The 19,145-nt window shown below is 46.5% G+C and overlaps 1 protein-coding gene across 1 annotated transcript in view; it reads left to right on the forward strand.

Moving 5' to 3' along the window:
- MEGF10 (multiple EGF like domains 10) overlaps positions 1-19,145 on the forward strand; it is a 373,462-nt gene that overhangs the window by 194,909 nt on the left and 159,408 nt on the right. Inside the window, exon 8 of the mRNA XM_069625609.1 lies at positions 3,100-3,236. Within this exon, the coding sequence (XP_069481710.1) occupies positions 3,100-3,236 (137 nt within the window). The remainder of the gene's footprint in view (positions 1-3,099; positions 3,237-19,145) is intronic.

Consider the following 19,145-nt stretch of genomic DNA (forward strand, 5'->3'; position numbering starts at 1 on the left):
GGCAGCCAAGACATATGACATGATTGTAGGACTCATATGGTGGTTGCAACGGAGGGAGAGAATTGGGGCAGAATCGGTGGTCCTGAACATGCCCAAAGATGGCCTAACAGACCTTGCTCTTAACCTAGCCACCCTTTGATTGGTGATCAGACGCCTGAGTGAGTGGGCAAAGAAGTTGTTGTGTGGTACCAATCAGCCTATCAGGCCACTGCCTGACACATGCAGCCTTCCATTGAGGGCCTTTGTGATTGTTCTTGGCCTCCTGATTGCTCCAGAAGGTAGCACTGGTAGCTGGACCAGCCCCCAAGGGGTGGGATGGAGTGTGGCAGACTGTGCGGGTTATGGGGATATTTGTATGTTTTTGCGAGGTCATGAGGTAACAATCGTCCCATCAGTTCTCTGCCTGACCTGTGGATGGCAGCCCTAGACCTGAGTCAGGTGGATGGAGAACAGGGCTGTGTCGTGCAGCTGGCTGCTTTGGGGCAGTTATGTGGTTACTCCTTTCCTCCTGGGTACTCCAGGGTGGGAGCACTGGTCGCTGCTTCTGCCTTCGGAGCAGGGATGGAGTAGGACAGACTGTGTGGCACGCTGGGAGATTCCGATGTGTTCCCGATATTACGTGGTAACAGTGGGCCAAAAGATGACGCTGGCCTATTTTAACTGCTGCAGACAAATCAATACAAAGGCAATCAATTCCCCTCATCAACTACTTCACTGCACAATTGCCTTTGCAGCCAATTACTATATGAAAAATCCAATTAGCGAGTAGTACTGAAAATAAATATTGCAATACATTGTTTGCTCTTCCTTTGGAGAGAATGAGTTTCCCCTGCACAGTTGTAATGTTGGTCATGCACAAAGAGGGAGAGGTGCTGAGAAGGACAGTCCAGCTCCTGCTCATGCATCACACGCTCAAGGCTGACTACTGGACACATGACTTGTGTGTAAAAGGGTCGGCGGCAACATGCAGGGCTTTAACAAGACGGGATGAGACTATTGATCCTGTTTTCAGACATGCAATCAGCTGATTAACTGAGGGGTGGTCCAATTGATTCTATGCATGCAGATTTTTAAGGTATTTGCTTCTGTGTGCACATCGTTCCCGGGAACAGCAATTTCAGATTAGGGTGTTTTACTCCCTCCTTTTGGAAGAATAAAAGCATTTTGCAGGAAGTAAAAAAGTAGTTCTCATTGTGGACTGCGTATTTTTGGGCACACAAAAATATACTTAAACTTTAAAAACATACGCGTGCTTTCTTTGAAACCAGTAAATACCATTAAGGGAGATGTTTGAAAAACATTCGTATGTGCTTGATCCAGAACAAATGCTCCTCTGTGTGGCGTGTTCTACTGATGCCTCAGGTCTGAACACAGTAATGCAGATAGCAACAAGTGGCCGAGACCTGTGTATATGTTACTCAAAGCATTTTTTGAGTTTTAATGAGGAAAGCAGGCAGGTATGCCACTTACCTGGAGGGTTAGCTGAAATATTAAGAAATACAGAATGTGACAAGGAGTTTGTAGGGACATGTTATTGGGCAATTACACAATAGAATTGTTGTCTCCATATTTAAACTACTTACAGTCATAGTTAACCACTCGAGGAACGGAGAGCTAGTTGCACAGGATCACACAATTTTGCCACGTGCCTAAGTCAGGATAAGAACACTAGTAGCCAAGTTCCAAGGTCTGCAGCTTGCCCACAACTGCTCCCATCAGACGGGTGCCCTTAACATTTTATGGAAGTAGGTCTTCATTCCATCCTACAGCTACACACGAGGCTCTATCCCTTTGTTTATAGACATCACATAAACTAGAAAACCCAATGCACTGACCCCTTTATTTTCGGTCGATGGCAGTTACTGAGCATGTGAAACCCTTTAACGGCTGCATTCAGTGCCGTAGTTTCAGAGACACAGAAAACAGATCACTGCCAAAACGCATGGAATTTAAGGAGGAAATGAAATTAGTAGAAACATTCTTACCACAGGCAGAGTAAAAACAACACTTACAAACCCATCTGGCTTACCATCCGGTGTCTCCCCACAGCAGACAGCCGCCGAGACCACCGTCCCGGGAGGTGGAAAAAGAGCCAACTGAATCCGGGAGAGGAGGAAGCGAGTGCTTGTACAAGCCATTAAGTGTTATTATACACTGACCTGAAATCCCATTACACTCCGCTCAAGTGTCGTCATTCAAACGGTGAAGCATAGGCAAGCACACCATAGCTTACTTGGTCCAGAAATGTTGAGCGTACCTGTCTTAAGCAGCACATTTATTTCAAGTGTGACATTCATCTAGACTTTTGAAATCCGGGCCCACCTTCAAAAAATGAGTACTTTTATGACCCCCCAGTTCTTAGTATGGCTTCGCTTGTCAACTGGCCAAATAGTAAAATTCAGTCTGTTTTTCAGGATGTCTGTAAAGAGCATATACACAATACAATTACATACACTTGGAATCAATCCAGGTTTGGCAGGGTGGCAAAATGCTGACAGTAATTCCATTAATGTCACTTCTTCTGGTGGTGATGAAATTACCACCAGTTTTGCCACATTGCCCACCTATGAGATTGAAGTTAAAGTGAAGGATTTACCTCCAGCGAATTGCTGGAGGTAAGTCCTTCACTTTAACGACAAAAACTGGAGGGAGTATCACTGTTGCAGTTCACGCCTGTGGAAGTTCCCGCAAGTCCCCGTGGAGTCCTATGTACTCCATGAATGGGGACTCACACCTTCATACCCCCACTTGTAATCTGGTGGTAATTTCAGAGTGGTGGTAGCAACAAAGGAATTTGACTGTAATTCTGACGGAACTACTGCTAAATGCATAATGAAGCCCAATGGTTCTCACTGGTGGTTATTTGGCGATAGTTTGTTCTGAAAGCCTCACTGGTTTTGACTAATCAGTGGATCAATGAGTCCCCCCACACACACACACCCCTACGATGTGTGTGTTAGTTGGAATCCTTTTGTTCCTGCAGTTGTCTGAAGTGGCCCACTGGCATAAACCTTTAGACACCATCACTTAATCCGTAAAATGCCCGTCCACTGTGCTCCGTGCTTCCAACTGAGTCTTTTCTATCTTGTTGCGTTGCAGGGCACAGTTTGTGGGCAACCTTGCCCCGAGGGTCGATATGGAAGGAACTGCTCCCAGGAGTGTCAGTGCCATAACGGAGGGACGTGTGATTCGGCGACTGGTCTTTGCCGCTGCAGTCCGGGCTACACTGGAGAACGGTGAGTACAGGTCCAAGGACGGCTGTTGTGATCGTGCCATGTCTCAGTCATGGAAAGGGAGTCACGGAAGCAGAGAGGGCAGATGGCCGCCTAGCCTAGCCTGCTTCCCTCTGCACTGCGTTACTGCTGCATATGACACCTCCTAGAACACAGACTCATGTGCAGAAGTGGTGGGTGGTCTTTGTACTCCAAAACATCTTAAGAAAACTGCGTGTGCTGGATTTAAAAAAAGGCATGCTCCCGTGAATTAACATAATCTGGGGTGCAAGTATAGAGGTGCCCGGGCAACTAAATCACCAAACTTTCAGGAATGCCCGAGCACACAAGCCCCTCCTGAATCCAAAATTATACTGTGTACTAACTTACAATTCTCCAAATCTGCCTTGGAAATACAAGCCAATTATTACAGTACTTAAGGACACAGCCTCTGTCTATCTTTTGCCGAAGTATGGTCCATGTAGCGTGGTGGACATGCACCCATGCTATCCCAAAACCTTCTTCCCCGCTGCATCCCTCCTCCCTCTGCTTGTAGCATCAGCTTTCAGTCCTCCCCTTTTTCTTTCTTACTGCAAGATCTGGATACCCCCTGGTAGGGGCACAGTACACCACTCCATAGGCATGACCAGGTGCTCTGAACTACTATGATGGTGATTTGGTGCAGTGCAAAAGCCTGTTAACATAATATAACATACGTGTGCAAGGATAGAATATGCCAGGGAGCCTTCTAAGCAGTACGCTATGGGCAGACATGACCTCCATGTCAGGTAGGGTCAATGCGGCCAGGCTATAATTGCAGTAGCAATGTAATGTCTTGCTGAAACTCAGACCACCAGTACGGAGTATGTCAAACTGTAGGCCAGGCATGTGTCCGCTGGGACCACACTCCACCTGTTCACTATTATAGCAGAGGATTGTAGTGGATGTATTTACTATGCAGGTAAATAGCTTTTCATCATTGTCTAATAAATGTAAAGCATGGCAATGCATGTTAGTGGCCATATCTCGTGATGGCCCGGCTATTGCGTGGGTAAATAGCCGGTCTTTAAACAAAGAGAAAAAGCAACTAAATTGGACGCTAAACGCTTTGGTATAGCATGGAATAGATTTAGGGGTGAATCATCATGTTACCAAAAGTCATTAAAATCTGAAAGATGTGGTTATTGTATAACCATAGTGGCAGTGACACCAGGGGAGTTTCTGGCGCACATCATTAATGGGTAAACACAGGGTCGTCTGAATGCTCCACAGTGAATCTTAGGAACTCTCACACGACCATACATGGCTGCTCTAAGCCCTCTAATCGACACGTCCCTGGTGAACGTCCCAACAAACCTATGCAGTCCTTTGCTGTTCGCATATCTGTTAAAACCTCATTATGCATTATGGGTCTAAGGGGAAATGGGTTGTAGAAAAAAACGTGGTGGAATACTGCGAAGTCAACAGCTTTGCATTACTAAAATGTCGAATGCGTTTATTTTCCAATTGCCCCCCCCTTTTCATGTAAGCGGGGGCCCCCCACAATCCCCGAACCCATAATGCCAAACTAGGGAAGTGGGGGACACTCCCGCAACCCCCGCACCCTGAATGCGCACTAAACGCGGATTGGGCATTTTTTTGCCATTCTTTGAGGCCATTAGCAAGATTTATTAGGATTGATGTTATAAGGAAGCAGGCGTGAGATCATTTTCGAGGTCTACTTACACGCACGGGTGCACAGTCAGACTTCAGTGGTTCTGGATGTGCTGATATGCACCTTTCAGACTTTCTTTCCTCCGCCATAAACGTACCTTGTGTTTGGAGGAGTGCCCCCTTCCGTCCTAACATGTAATCACTTGCCACAACGGGAAGTGCATATTACATTTTTTTTAGTATGCAACCATTTTTCTGTCAAATTTTAGGCCCATTGCCCGTTTTTCTTCTATTCCCAGAATAGAGAGAAAGTTGGGCTACCTGGCATCTCTGCATCCAGGCACAGCGTCGCAGAGATTGGCCTGCATCAGTCCTGGACTGGTCTATAGGGCAATGCCAAAACCAAAAAAATACAAAATGTTAGTGTGGGACACTTTTTCTGTTCAAAGTGGGACACTTGTTGGCCACTGTGGGCCAGTTTGATGAGTACTTCACCATATGGCTGTTAGTTTTGACCATTGTTGCTGAATAAATATTCTTTAAATTGCACAATTTACATGACATGTTATAAAAAAAAACTCCCCCTTGAGTACTATTCAAACAGTCTGTCACAAAAGGAATGAATTGCCTTTTTGCCTTTTGTAAATGGGCCACTTTTCATTGGTGCCCGAGACAATTTTATGCTCCAGTCCAACCCTGGCCTGCACCGTTGTGTTGGTGAGGGTGTATGTCCATGGCAGTGCCACTTCACTGTCAGAGACTTTTCTCCTGTCTAGAATTCCAGGCATCTCTGCACTTGCCTGGAAACAGTCTTGCCTCTACCGTCAGAGTGTTGGGGTTTGCAGCAAGTCCGTTTTGACTCACCACCGGGCTCTCGGCTATGGTGCCTGCACCTCCTGCCTTTGGGTGGTGCGTCTGAGTAATTACCAGTAGTGAAGAAGCGGTGGTTCACACATGTCCATCAATTGCTTCTTTTGACCTTTCTGTTTTTAGTTTGGGCTATTTGGTTGCGCCGCCTATAAAATGAAACAATTGCTTTAGCGTACAGATGGGGAGAAATGGCAAAAAGGAGGGTCACACAGCTTGTAGCTGTTGTTTGGTTAATTGACTGCCTATGGCCGTGCTAATCCCTATGGCCATTCCCACCCAGTTCTTGCCCTGCCCCAAAACACTTCCTCATGGGAACTCTGAGCTCGCTTTAATCAAACCTTACTATCAAACTTTGTTCTCTTAAGTGTCTGCAAGTGTTTTCTCAAAGCAGTCTTCTGAGAGATAATTACTTAATTGGCATTGAAGCACTAACTCAGCCCGTCACTAAAGTTCTGTTAAAAACAAGCATTGGCAAAGCCAACAGTTTTGGCTTGTGTAAAAGTATTAGGCATTTGCCAGGCACTGCTATTAGATGCCCAGGTACTCGCACCAATATCCACCTGCACCATCAATAGCCAGTTAATACCTCTACGGCGGTCTCTGGCAAGTGCCTTTCCCATGCCTACACAAAAGCTCAAACTGTTGTTATTGCCAATTCTTGTTTAACATGTTCATATCCTTTCATTGTTTTACTTAATATTCATAAACCCCTCCCCCATTTGGTTGCCACTGACACGTATTTGTTTGCCCATCCATAGGCTCTAGCACTGAACCCTCCCGATCAGTTCTCCTGTCAATTTCAAGTGGATGGCCAGAAGTGTGCTAACACTAACGAGAGGAGGCTGTGGAGCCTAAACTAATATGAGGCTGACACAGTGGCTGTGCCCACTGCACACCATACATGCTGTGCCACATTCCCGACCTGCACAGAGTACCCGGGTACTTCCGTCCGTACTGCATGCATCAACACAGCAGCAAAGCTATCTTGTAATTTCTCTCTCTCCCCACTAACCTAACCCACACCACTTTCAGATCCACAAGGTCACCTGGAAAACATTTAAATGGCACTGGTGTACGGTACAAAATCCCACAAATCCCACTAACATAGCATGCAGGAACCAAAAGCACTGCACATTTTTCACTTCATTTTTGTCCTTTTTTGCGTCATTTCCAAGCCCAGCTATGTAGGGTTTTGTTTCTCTTAAACACTTGCAGCATATTCTTAAACTTGTGTCCAAGCCAATAAATCCCATTTATCCCAGTGATACCACAATGGATTACTAGCTTTTCTTGCACAGATGTATTAATTGGCCATGCTGTCACTGAGGTGAGAGAACTGGGCCAATCAGGTGGCTGGGTTGGTGGTGAGATTCTGCCAGTGACCGTGTGCATAATCCTGGCTATGAAGTACCTCCTCCAGGTGTCATAATATGTCCCTATTGCCTGTGTCCATCTTCCCCTCTCTCTCCACTTTGTGAAAGCCTACCCTGGCGTTCTGCCCACCGGCACCCCTCTCTTCCCTCCTGCCGACTTATCTGCTCCCCTCGAGGCCTCCTCCTCAACTACCTGCATGCTCTCACTGTTCGTGCCTCTGCCATAGAAGTGGAAAAGGGACTAAGTCCCTTTTTTATGTCCCATGGCGTCAGCAATCTTGGAATTTGGGCATGCACATTATGCACCGGGTGCTTCACCTGTAAAAAATAATACTTTAAAACTATTCACCGTGGAAGGACCCAGGGGTGCAAATAGCGATCATACACTTGTTCAGGGGAGTTACAGCACTCGTAATGGCTCCAAGCGCTTGCTGATACACTCATTTTGCTCGGGCCTAATACTTTACCGGCCGCATGGCAGAACGTTACCGGCTCAGTATGCCCCTGAACACGGTGGTGAGCGCTTAATTAATGGGTTATACCAGAAAAAATCAGCAACCCCTTAAACCAAAAAACAATGAGAAACAGTAGCTAACCACTGTGAAACGAAAGGAAGAGGCTGTCACTGCTCCATGAAACTGTATTTCTAGTACCGTAGTCACACTGTGGAGCAGGGTCCCTCCAGACCTCTTTCTGAACAACTGGTCCCTAGGACGAATTCTAAAATGTTACTGTTTGCTTGTTTCAATTAGTTTAGTGTGCACAGCCTGCTACATACTGTGCAGAAGCTGGGATTTGAATAATATGGTCAGAATCAGGGGAGGAACTTACCCACAAGATCACGTGTAGGTCTGCTGACAAGGCCTCTGAAATACCAATAAGGGAATGTACCAAATACCAATAAGGGAATGTACCAAATACCAATAAGGGAATGTACCAAATACCAAAGGGAAATACCAATAAGGGAATTTTAGCTCTAAAACGTATGCCCCTTTCTACTTTGTCAGCAACATTTTAGGGAACGCTTCTCTTTTGAGTTATTTTCGTGGCGTTCCTGATAAGTCTTCTAATAGGCAAATGATTTCTTGTCCGTTGCATGTTCTTCGATTGAGAAAGACAAATTAAATGAAAGAGGCATATTTCACTTTAACATCTGTTCACTTTCTGTGATGTCACTTCCCATTACATATGTTAATGAGGCCCTGGCCGGACTCTCTTGGCCCTCTTTCTGCTCCAAACTGTGTGGCTAAAAACCTCGGGTCATCTTTGACTCCACACTCTCCTTCTCTCCTCACATCTCTGACATCTCTAAGAAGTCACACTACCAGCTGCACCTCCTCAGAGGTATTCTTCCTTTCCTCTCCTTCCCCCAGAAGCTCAATGTCTCCAGAGCTCTGGTTCTCTCTAGGCTGGACTACTACAACAGCCTCTTTCTAAATCTGCCTGCCTCTACTCTCTGCCCTCTGCAACTCATCCAAAACAGGACTGCAAGACTTGTCCTTGGCCTCAAGCCCAGGGATCGTATCTCTCCAGGACTGAAATCTCTGCACTGGCTCCCAGTGGTTGCGAGGATTAAGTTCAAAACCCTCTGCATTGTCCACAAGGCCTTGTGGGGGCCTGGGCCCCCAATAGCTTTGACTCTCTTTTCCTAAATATCTTTCTTCTCAAACTCTTTGCTCATCCGCCTCCAACTCCCTCAGAGTCAGTCGCTTCTCCAAGCAACGAGTTGGTGGTGGTAGATCTCTTTCTTCAGCTGGGGCCTCCACCTGGAACAGCCTCCCTGCCTCCCTGAAACTTGAGGAGAACCATCTCTGGTTCTGGAAGCACCTCAAGACCTTCCTCTTTGCTTCTGCTTTCTCTCCTCCTCTCCCCTGCTGAACTCTTGGCCATAACTGAAACAGCACTGGTCACCTGGCTGCCCTCTGTTCTCAGGCCCAGGTCTCCTCCCTGCCAGTTGCACACCTGCACTGCCCCCCTCTGGCAACATTTGCACATCCGTGGGCTGTTTCTGTATCCTACAGCCCCCTACCAGCACTTGACACCTGATGTCTGCACTTACCCTTTTGCCACCAGCTGGCCGCACTTCTTATTTATTGTTTTATATTATTTTTATTTGTTGTACTGTTTATCCTATGTACTGCACTGCCCCTCCCCCTCACACTTTCCCCCTTCCCCAATGCGGGATCTCAATGTCGCCTGGCCTTGTAAGATCGTTGTGTCTGCCTTCCCTCTGCTCCCCATCCCTTGCCCCGTAGCACCTTGAAGCACTTGTTTATAGGCGCATTATAAGTGCCATATCATATCGTTGGGGGACTCGTGTCCTGGAATCTACTCATGACGCTGGCGCTATACGCACCTCTCTCTCAAACACCTAATGGCACAAAACATATGTCTTTCAAAAAGTAAAACACAAAAAATGATCTAGAAAGGGTTCTTTTGGGTGACAGAAAGAACCCCTGCTTAACGCACATCTCAAGGTGGTTGTTTATTTCATTGTTTAATCCTCGGTCTTCAGGTGCTATGCAGTGACCGCTGTCGTCATAAAGAGCCACACATAAGCAGGTCAGTGGCGGGCGGTGCTGAGGTGGGGGGCACGGCTTTCCCTCTCACTCCAGGCATGCGTGCAGTGTTAGGCGAGGCATGACTCCAGGTTACAGGTTAAGGACACTTAGAGTAAAGACATGCGCAGCGTCAGCATTATGTTATTTTACCCTAGTGAGGTTAAGTGCTAAGCCAGTAAAGTCCTCACCCAGTAGCTGTGCAAGCAGGGGTGCTTTCAGCGCAGTTGGTTGTTATTATTTAACATGCATCTTGTCGCAGAAATTATGCACCTCTCTGCCAAAATGAAACGAGGGTCCGGGGTCGAACTGGGGCATAAAATTGTCTCGGGCACCAATGAAAACGTGGCCCACAGTTGCAAATGGCAATTCATTCCTTTTGTGATTTACTGTTTGAACAGTACCCGACAGGGGGTTTTTTGATAAAATGTGATGCAAATTGTGGAATTTAAAGAGTATTTATTCAGCAACCTTGGTCAAAACTACTAGCCACATAAGGAAGTAACTCATCAAACTGGCCCACATTGACCAAAAAAGTGGCCCACTTCAACCAAAAAAACTGGCACACACTAGCATTTTGCAGTTTTTGTTCGAGAATTGCCCTATTGCCCTGACGGCCACTCCGAGCCTGCGAGGGGCCCTAAAAGGTACCACTACTCAGATGCAAAAAATGCCCTGGGGTTACAACAAGGGGCCCCTGAATAATTGGGTAATAGATGTGCGATGTTTGCTTTTCCTGAGCTCCCTGCAGTGCCTAGGTGTCAGGATTAGTCAGGCGAGTACAAAGGCAGCGAATATGGCAAGGGAAATGTGCACACAGGAACAACGACTCATGTATGGTAGAACCCAGGAGTGCAAATAGAGTGTGACATCAAAACCAATATATGAAAAGGGATGTGGGGTAAGCACCTGACCGCGAGGAAAGTCGGCAAGCGCCTTACCCCAATTGCTGTTACAGGTACTGACAGCGCTAAACCCACGTGGAGGGCAAGCAATGACAGGATCTGTGAACTAACACTCTTGATGGTATTAAATAAGGGAACTAAAGAACTGTACTCACGAGGACGAGATAAACCTCTTGAATGTCAGCTAGCCCACGAATCCTGTTGATGAAACTGGGACCCCGAAAGGCTAGAACAGCAATGGGAGGAAAACTAAATACCTAAGTTGGAATAGTGATTACAAATTAGTGAGGCAAACATAAGCATTCACACAGGAGCTAGCTACAACGGCACACCACACCTAATAATCAAATGGGAAATAAATGCAGAAGTGCAATGGAAAACATGGAATGGATCCCAATAGAAAATAAGGATCAGGAGCAGGGAAAAACGAAATAACCAATGCAAACTTCTCCCTACCCCTCCAAGGAAAAGACAGGAAGCTAATCTAAGAGGAAGGCTAAGGCATACGGGTTTACAGCAGCAAAGGACAGAGTCAAAGAAATATAGAACACAGACAAACTGGGCTGCATCTAAAAGGGGAAAGCACTGAGAAATGCTGCCTGCAAACAGAGGAAGACAAAAAGGGGATCAAGGGAGCAGAAATCAATTAGCGCATGAATCCGAGATTCAGGGCGGAGGAACAAGAAAACAGGAACTAGGAACTAGGTACAAAGGCAAGGAACAAGGAACAAGGGACTAGTCACAACAGGAACACTGCAAACGATGACCAGCGCTGGACTGAAGTAAGACTGAGGCTTTTAAAGCTGCTTAACGAGCACACGCCTCAGGTGTGCTGATTGCTGCACCTGCAGCCACAGCTGTTGCCTATCCTCCACCCAAACTTGTCCTGCAAGGGTGGAGGTGGAGCAGTGGGCCAGGCATTCTGGGAAGCATAGTCATTTGGTTAAAGAAGCATGCTGGCTGCCAAAAACCTGGAATGGATCCAGAAGGGAAGTAGCTTGGAAAATAGGGATTTAGCGCTCCCAATTCATCACAGCACCGTAGCATAAGGTTCGGAGGAAAGGTCCAGTAGGGAATATACCCCAAATCATGCCCCCAAGTGGTGGGAACGGGAGCGAAGGGAGCGAGTCGTGACACTAGGTCTCAAATGTTACACATGTACCCATAGGAATTGCACCTGCAGTGTGCTGCCTCCCCTCCTCTCCTTGGTAAGCATGAACATAGGCAGTCAACCACTGACCGACCCCCCCACCCTCCCTCCAACATACAACACAATTAATCACTATGCACCTTAATTTGCATGAATACCTGGAGATAGATGTTAGGTTTAAAGCCGTCGGTCCTATCTCAACAAAAGACCAAGCTCTTCTTATTGTGGCAAAACAAGGCAGCAGTTTATTCTTACATATTTACAACCAAAAATTCAAAACACACATTAATTTTAATCAGCCAGACAATCGACAGCACCTTCAGTTTGGTCTGCCTTGATCCGCACACCCCTCTTTACTTTTTTATCATTTTATTCATTTTCAGTCAGCTGTCTTTTTGTTCTTATGCATTCTTTTCCAAGCATTTTAGGGTCTGCCGGGAGCACTGTCATGCTTTCCTTTCCACCAGCCAAGGCTGGAAGCTGACCGCCAAATGGTGGGTGCCCCTATTCATCAGCCCTCCCCGGCCCCCACCGTGCTAGGCTAACAGGGAGCCATTTACTCCTGGTCGTCATTACCTCCGTCATGAGGTTAGTTTTGGCACTGCTCGATCGCCCGAATAACTGCCTGCGACAATACATAAAAAACACATTAAAAACCTGCAACAGAAGTAATATTAGGGTCTGGTGGGTGGGACAAAGTTGACTTGCAGCAGGGGGTGAAACAGCGAAAGAGACCGCTCCCCCCTGTGCACCCATATACAAAGGCCTCAAAAGGGCCTCTGTTGTCACCTGGTTGGAGGTGCAGAGTTCCCTTTGCACTCAAATCAGGGGATTGCCCTGTGGAGGGGCCCTCCTCCCCTTCCTGTCCTCCCAGCCCCATTTGGCCTCCGCTTCCTCTTCCTCCAGGATAACCATCCCGGTGACCCCTGCTTCTTGCTCCTTCTCTTAAGAAGAAGCAAGTGGGCCAGGAAGGGAGGGGGGCTCTACCATGTTAAGCCCTGGCACCTCTAGCCCCTTTGGGGCCGTGCCATAGGCTCTACTGCCAAACTACAGTCACAGCTCCTCAAGCTGTGGTCCAGTAACCTGACATTTTCCTCTTTTTAACAAATAGACTGCAAGAACTGCACAGAAGCCCTGCCATCCCTCGCTGTAAACCCCGGCAACTCCCAGAAATGAAACTACTCATTTGCTCCAACCACAAGCTAGCTCGCGCACTGCACCCTGATTCCGCCTAACATGAACGCTGTACCACAACATGCGCTGCCTTCGCTTTAAAGCAGGTTTTCCTCTCTGTACTGTGATTTCGTACTTGGCAAACAAGTGCCCGCTCAGACACCCATTCGCAAAGCTGTTTCTATGGTCTGAGGTAGATAAGTGCAAACTTCTCTCTCTCACACGTATGCAAGCACCACATGCAAACACATCTGAGGAAAATAAACACATACCGATTTAAAGAGAGAGAAGGACAGTGTGTGTGTGTCTGTGGCGCGCGCGTGTTTCTATGGCATAAGGCATGAAAAGCGTGCAGAAGACGCCTGGAGCTTTTCTTGAAACTACCAAACAGTGAAAGAGTTAATGCACAGCATCAACTGCACAGAACAAAATGAGTGCATTAGTTCTGCGGCTATGGACTGTGCAGTTGTTCAATGGTACAAAGCGACGGCGAACAATGGCTGTTATATGGTCTCGACGGCTCGGATCACAATTTGGCAGCCACCTCGCTGTGCATTGGCAAACATCTGCAGCAGCTGGTCCGAGACCTAACCTCGAATTATCTGTGCGCCCGGCCTATAATGGAAGCGCGGCCCATTCTCTACAGAGGCCGGCTTTGCTTTGTCCGCGTTCAAGTGTCGAAGAGAAGGTAACGGGAGCCTTCCGAGAAAGCCTATACCGACTGCCCGCTTTTGCACGGCATAACATTGTTGCTTTTTACATTGAAGTCCCGTCGGCGCTTGGCAGCCGAATAACAACCCTCACGCGGCTATTTTTACCAATCCTGCCATTGGAAGGCAAAACCACCTCTTTGTAAAGTTATTTGAGGCTAACCCCATCATGGGTGTGGCAACAGTCCGATCCAGCTTTTTCTGAACAGAAATCACGTCACATTCCATAATTTTTTCCAGATTTATAGCATTAAAGACAAATGCATAATGATGGACCAGCAACAGCAGCCCGTTCTTAAATACGGCAATTCAGTTGGATCTGCAAAGAAGCGCACGGCTGATGAGTGATTATTAGAAAGAAGTGGCCAATGCCCATGTGTTTTTGCAGTTGCCACCAGACGACTGGTTGATAATCAAAGGATGTTGACACTAGATACATTGCAATGTAGATGGATACAAATGTGATTGTTTGGGAATGCATAGTGTATGTTTGACCTTTAGGGAATGAAGGTCAGGTAAAGAGGCACTGAGCAAGGGTGGACGGGGAACCAAAAGGGGCCCTGAAAATAAATATCAAAGTGGCCCCATATTACACATTTTCACCAAGCCCAATCCTTTTCCTATGAGAAAATGTGGAAAAACCACACAAAAGAGGCCCAGGGTGCAGAGGCTAACCGGGAAATCTTCAGAGTTCCCTATAGGCCAGGCCACCCTCAGCACTGAGGCAGCTCACAACTAGTGGCCCAGTCATAGAACAAGACTAAGCCAAGGGGGATGACTGGTCATTCACTACCTGAGCGTGTTACTCCTTGCAGGCCATTGTTGCTTCTGTAAACTAGATCCTGTCTGTAGTTCTCAAGAGGAAGCCTTGCCACCCCTTACTCCACTCCAACAAGTCCTCTTTCCACATTACTGCCACCAGGCTCCCACCCTTACTGGTGCGAGCTGGAGTTTCCACAGTCATGGTGAGCCTTCCTGCCAAATTTCTGTTGCATGGAGAAGACAGGTTCTTATCGCTTATCATGCCTCGGTATGTGCAAAGAAATGCAGGTTTAGCTCACCAGCCAATCTGAAAGCAGCGTTCTGATCAGGCATGCTGTAATTGGCTATCTCACCATCCAATGTTATAAAAATATATCATATGTATTAGAACCGCCTCGTCCTACCTGACAACTAGAATGTCAACTGATGATCCTTCAAGACATTTGAAGTCCTCTGATCCCCAAATACTGACAACACCGAGATATAACTTTACATTAGCAGGGACCCCATATCTGGAGTGGCCTCCCTCTTGCACTTTAAACACAATCAGGCAATCGGTCAGATTAATATTTTAAAAAATGCATCGCCCTGAAACACAAGTCTAGGGTACCTTATGTTTATTTTACTCAAGTTACTTATTTCAAGTCGCCATGCGTTGTCTTAGCATGTGGTTATCTCCTAGGTTATTTGTGGTAAAAGAAAAGTACACTATGCACTTAACATTAGGATTGGTTATTTATACCTATCTATGTCCTTTTTATTCTGCCTATTGATCATTTGCACTTTCTATTCAGGTATTTTACTCGAAGTCTTTGCAGCGGTGGAGCATTGTGTATTAGAGCACACAATGACATGTACACTTTAAAATGGTTGCTGCAAAATCCCTTCCAATTAAACTTGACCATGTGCGGTCTAGTCTTGGTGAATGAGACAAACAATAGAGTTCTGTGTTTTTATATTATGTGTGGGGAACTCTCTTGTTCTCTGTGTGAACAAGCACCAGATCTGGTGTGAAACACATGACTATTGCTGGCTTCTTTCATGCCTGCAGGGATTTCTCTAATAAATATTTTGACTTTACATCTTTTGTCCATGTGCTGTCATTTTCGGTGCTTCTGTGTGCAATCCTGGTACTTTGTGTGCCTTCTATATATATATACACACACACACGCACGCGCACACACGCACACACACACACACACACACTCTGGCCAAACATTTGCAACTATTCAACAATAAAAATTTTAAAAAATCAGCAATTCCAATCTAGCATATTTCATTGATTTCCATCTAGTCAAACCTAAATATTGCTGATCTGGTCGTAATTAAAATCACACACACATACACGTCATTCTCTATTTGGTGCCAAAAACAGGGATTATATAGTTCACATCAGAAAATCCGAAAATCAAGCACAGAGGATTACACACTTTAAGAGGTGAAGCTGGGACATGTGACCAACCTTCAAGTAAAGGACTTACCGCATATTTTCTCAGGTCTAGTTGGTAGAATGTGCTCATTGAGTGAATTCAAGAATGCTCGATTTTAAAAAGGTGATTTGGAAAGTACACATTATAATAAACCAAATTGACAACTATATAAACCCAAAAAGAACCATGTAAAGCATAAAGACTATAATTGTAGCTTTCTTTTCCCCCGTCTTGACTGGAAGACTACAACTACCAGAATGCAAAGAAATGTGTCGGGTAACCTGGCTATTACAGTAACAGGCAGCCTCTGAACACTGTTCTTTTGGACAGGGAAATGCTGTAACGTCCAAGTGATTGCACTGCCTCACATATTTAAGGCCCTGCTCATGCCGTGTACTATGCACAGAACTTGTCTACCCCTGTTAGAAGTTGTACGGCAGTGAGAGGCAGGGTGGCCAGGTCAAGACACACAACACTGCAAGGCAGGATAGTTTGGTGAGTTAAATGTATCATGACTCTGGTTTCCAACAAGACACAGGTTCGAATCTCATTAGGAGAATCAAGCCTGTTTATTTCCTGCCCCGTCCCCCAAAAAATGTTCAGCACACCAGAAATCCCACAGGTCCCCTGCTGTCCCCTTGAGACTCGTAGAAAGCTTTGTAAAAATACGGAGTCTAACAACGGGCAAACCTTTGGAACAAAATCCCACCGAACACACGGCAAAAACAAATCTTCACGTACTTGGAACGAGAACTTAATGATAGGAGGGATAATGAAAAATAACTGATGAACCCATATGCATGCATACTGTAGGCCGAATCCCGACCCTCACCCGAAATGATTTGTCTCACAACATTTTGTCAAGTTTTGGCAGTAAAAGGCCGTAGGATTTTATTGTACAGATATGGTTATGTAGATACACAAATAATCACATATCATAGTAATATCATACTTTTGGGCACCGGGTCCTGAGGTTACCCCCTCTGGCTCGTGGCGCCACACACGGGCAGGTTACCGGCTGGCCGTGTTCCCCCGAAAGTATCTCCTAATAACAGCCTCTAGACGCGAGAGTTGCCGTGATTTCTCGAAAGAAATGTTCCATGCCTTGGATTGATAGGTGGGTGCCGTCCTTGTGAAAAAGATTCGGGTCACCCAGGGTAATGGCTGGGTGTTTTATGAAACCCAGCCCTCTCGCTGTACAGAATTTCTCTAATCCCCTGTGGAGTTTTCTTCTAGCAACGTCTATGGCTTTGTAACAGTGGACCTCCATCCATTTCTTTCTGGAAAGAATGGCAGAAAAATATATTTCCGTTTCCCTCCAGTTGTGGGAAATGCCCGCCAATGAGGCGCAGATTTCCTCGAATAGGTTTCTCCTTCCTGATTCCACCAGGTCATTACCCCCTAAATGTATTATGAGAAATTCGGGCGGATCTCTGTATGCGACCAGCTCTGCTAATGTTTCGTGGATGTCGGTCCACCGTAGGCCCCTGTAGCCCCACCATGAAGCGATGGTGTTTCTAAAAGGCGGACCTTCTTTAGTTTCTTCCACCCATCGGCCTGTTCTTAAAACGAATGAGTGGCCGACAATCCATGCTGAGTTGAGAGAGGTCTTCCTGGCGCCTGTAGGTTCTGCAGGGGGGGAGGGAAAGGAAGAGAAAAGGTGGGGATGGCTATATTAGCTGTGGTCTGATGTATCTTTTGTAGCAATCTGACTTCCATCCCCCTATGTTTTTTAGTTGTAATGGAGCCAGGCCTCCTTGCCATGCTGAGGTGGCTGCACCTATTCCAAAGTTCTTGGGTTCCCACCCTGCAGTGCTGATTGCTTTCATCAGTACCCCTTTAAATTGGTAGCGGATTAGTGCCGAGGCATCCCTGTGGATCAGGAACCTCCCCCAACCTTGGGCTTTTGTGCGTAATACTGGTTGGTTATGCATACTGGGCAGTTTGTTGCATCGTCGATACAACAAATGTTAATGGTTCTTTTGGCCCCAGTTTTTGACTGTTGGATTTCTATGTTGACGCTGTCTTTTCTGACCCTGACCTCCATAACACCTATAACGTTTGTGGCCTTGGTGCTGGAGGCGATAAGCTCTCCCACCCGAAAAGCCCCAAAGTAGGCCAGAAAAAATGCTGTTTTGAATAATATGATCTCGTAAGGGTGCCAGCATATGCTTTCTAACTGGTCTATTTTTACCAGTTTGTTGAAATCAAGGTGGCGGCAGGTGTCTTCCTAGGGCCCTTCTGCTCTGGCCCATCCTTTCATGGCGTAGGAAATGAGGGCGTTCTGGGTGGGGTCTGAGTCACCCTGTAATTTTGAGAAATGTGAGATTGCCACTAGTTGTCTTTTAGCCCAGTCTCTTTTAAAGCCCTGCTCGTGCACCCATTTTAAGAATGTTTCTGTCTTTAATCGTTATTAACTCGACATGGTTTAAACCTGTGGCTCAAAATACTGTTTGCAAACACTTACTGTTCTGAGCTGCTGTAGTGGTTGCCAGTGCTTTCTCTGCCACCTCTATTAAGAAACCTGTGCCAGGGTTCTTATTTTCTATTGGCAGGGGGTTGTTGGCACCCGTCTTAAAGGTGCCTGTATCACGTTGGACATCCCGACCTAGGCTCTCTGGCGCTGGCGTTGATGTCGGTATTTTGTTGGCACCCGTTTTTGAGGTGCCTGTTTTTTTAGCACCCCGGCCATTGCTCTTTGGCGCCGGCGTTGATTCCAACATTTTTGAGGACCTCATTTTTGAGGTACCTGCTTTTTGTTGAGCACCCCGGCCATTGCTTTTTGGTGCCGGCATTGATGCCCAACTTTTTGCGGCCCCCATTTTTGAGGTACCTGCTTTTTGTTGAGCACCCCAGCCATTGCTCTTTGGCGCCAGCGTTGATGCCCAACTTTTTGACGGCCCCATTTTTGAGGTACCTGCTTTTTGTTGAGCACCCCGGCCATTGCTCTTTGGCGCTGGCGGTGATGCCCTTATTTTGTTGGCACCCATTTTTGAGGTGCCTGATTCTTGATGGGCAACCCGGCCATTGCTCTTTGGCGCAGGCGTTGATGCCGTTATTTTGTTGGCACCCGTTTTTGAGGTGCTTGGTTCTTTTTGCGCACCCCGGCCATTGCTCTTTGGCGCTGGCGTTGGTGCCGTTATTTTTGAGTTCCCATTATTGCCCAGCATTCTGCTGGTATTGGCGTCATCTGTTCGTGGGCGTGCAGCGCTAGCTTCCGGAATCTTGGCCACTGAAAGTGAGATAAAGCATCTGCAATATTATTGTCTGCTCCTGCAATGTGCTTTGCTTTCACCACAATGTTTTCTTGTAGTGTGACCGCTGTAATGGTTCGTAGGACTTTCAGCAC

This window comes from Ambystoma mexicanum, chromosome 6p (assembly GCF_040938575.1).
Source record: "Ambystoma mexicanum isolate Mex_15411 chromosome 6p, UKY_AmexF1_1, whole genome shotgun sequence".
Lineage (NCBI taxonomy): Eukaryota > Metazoa > Chordata > Amphibia > Caudata > Ambystomatidae > Ambystoma > Ambystoma mexicanum.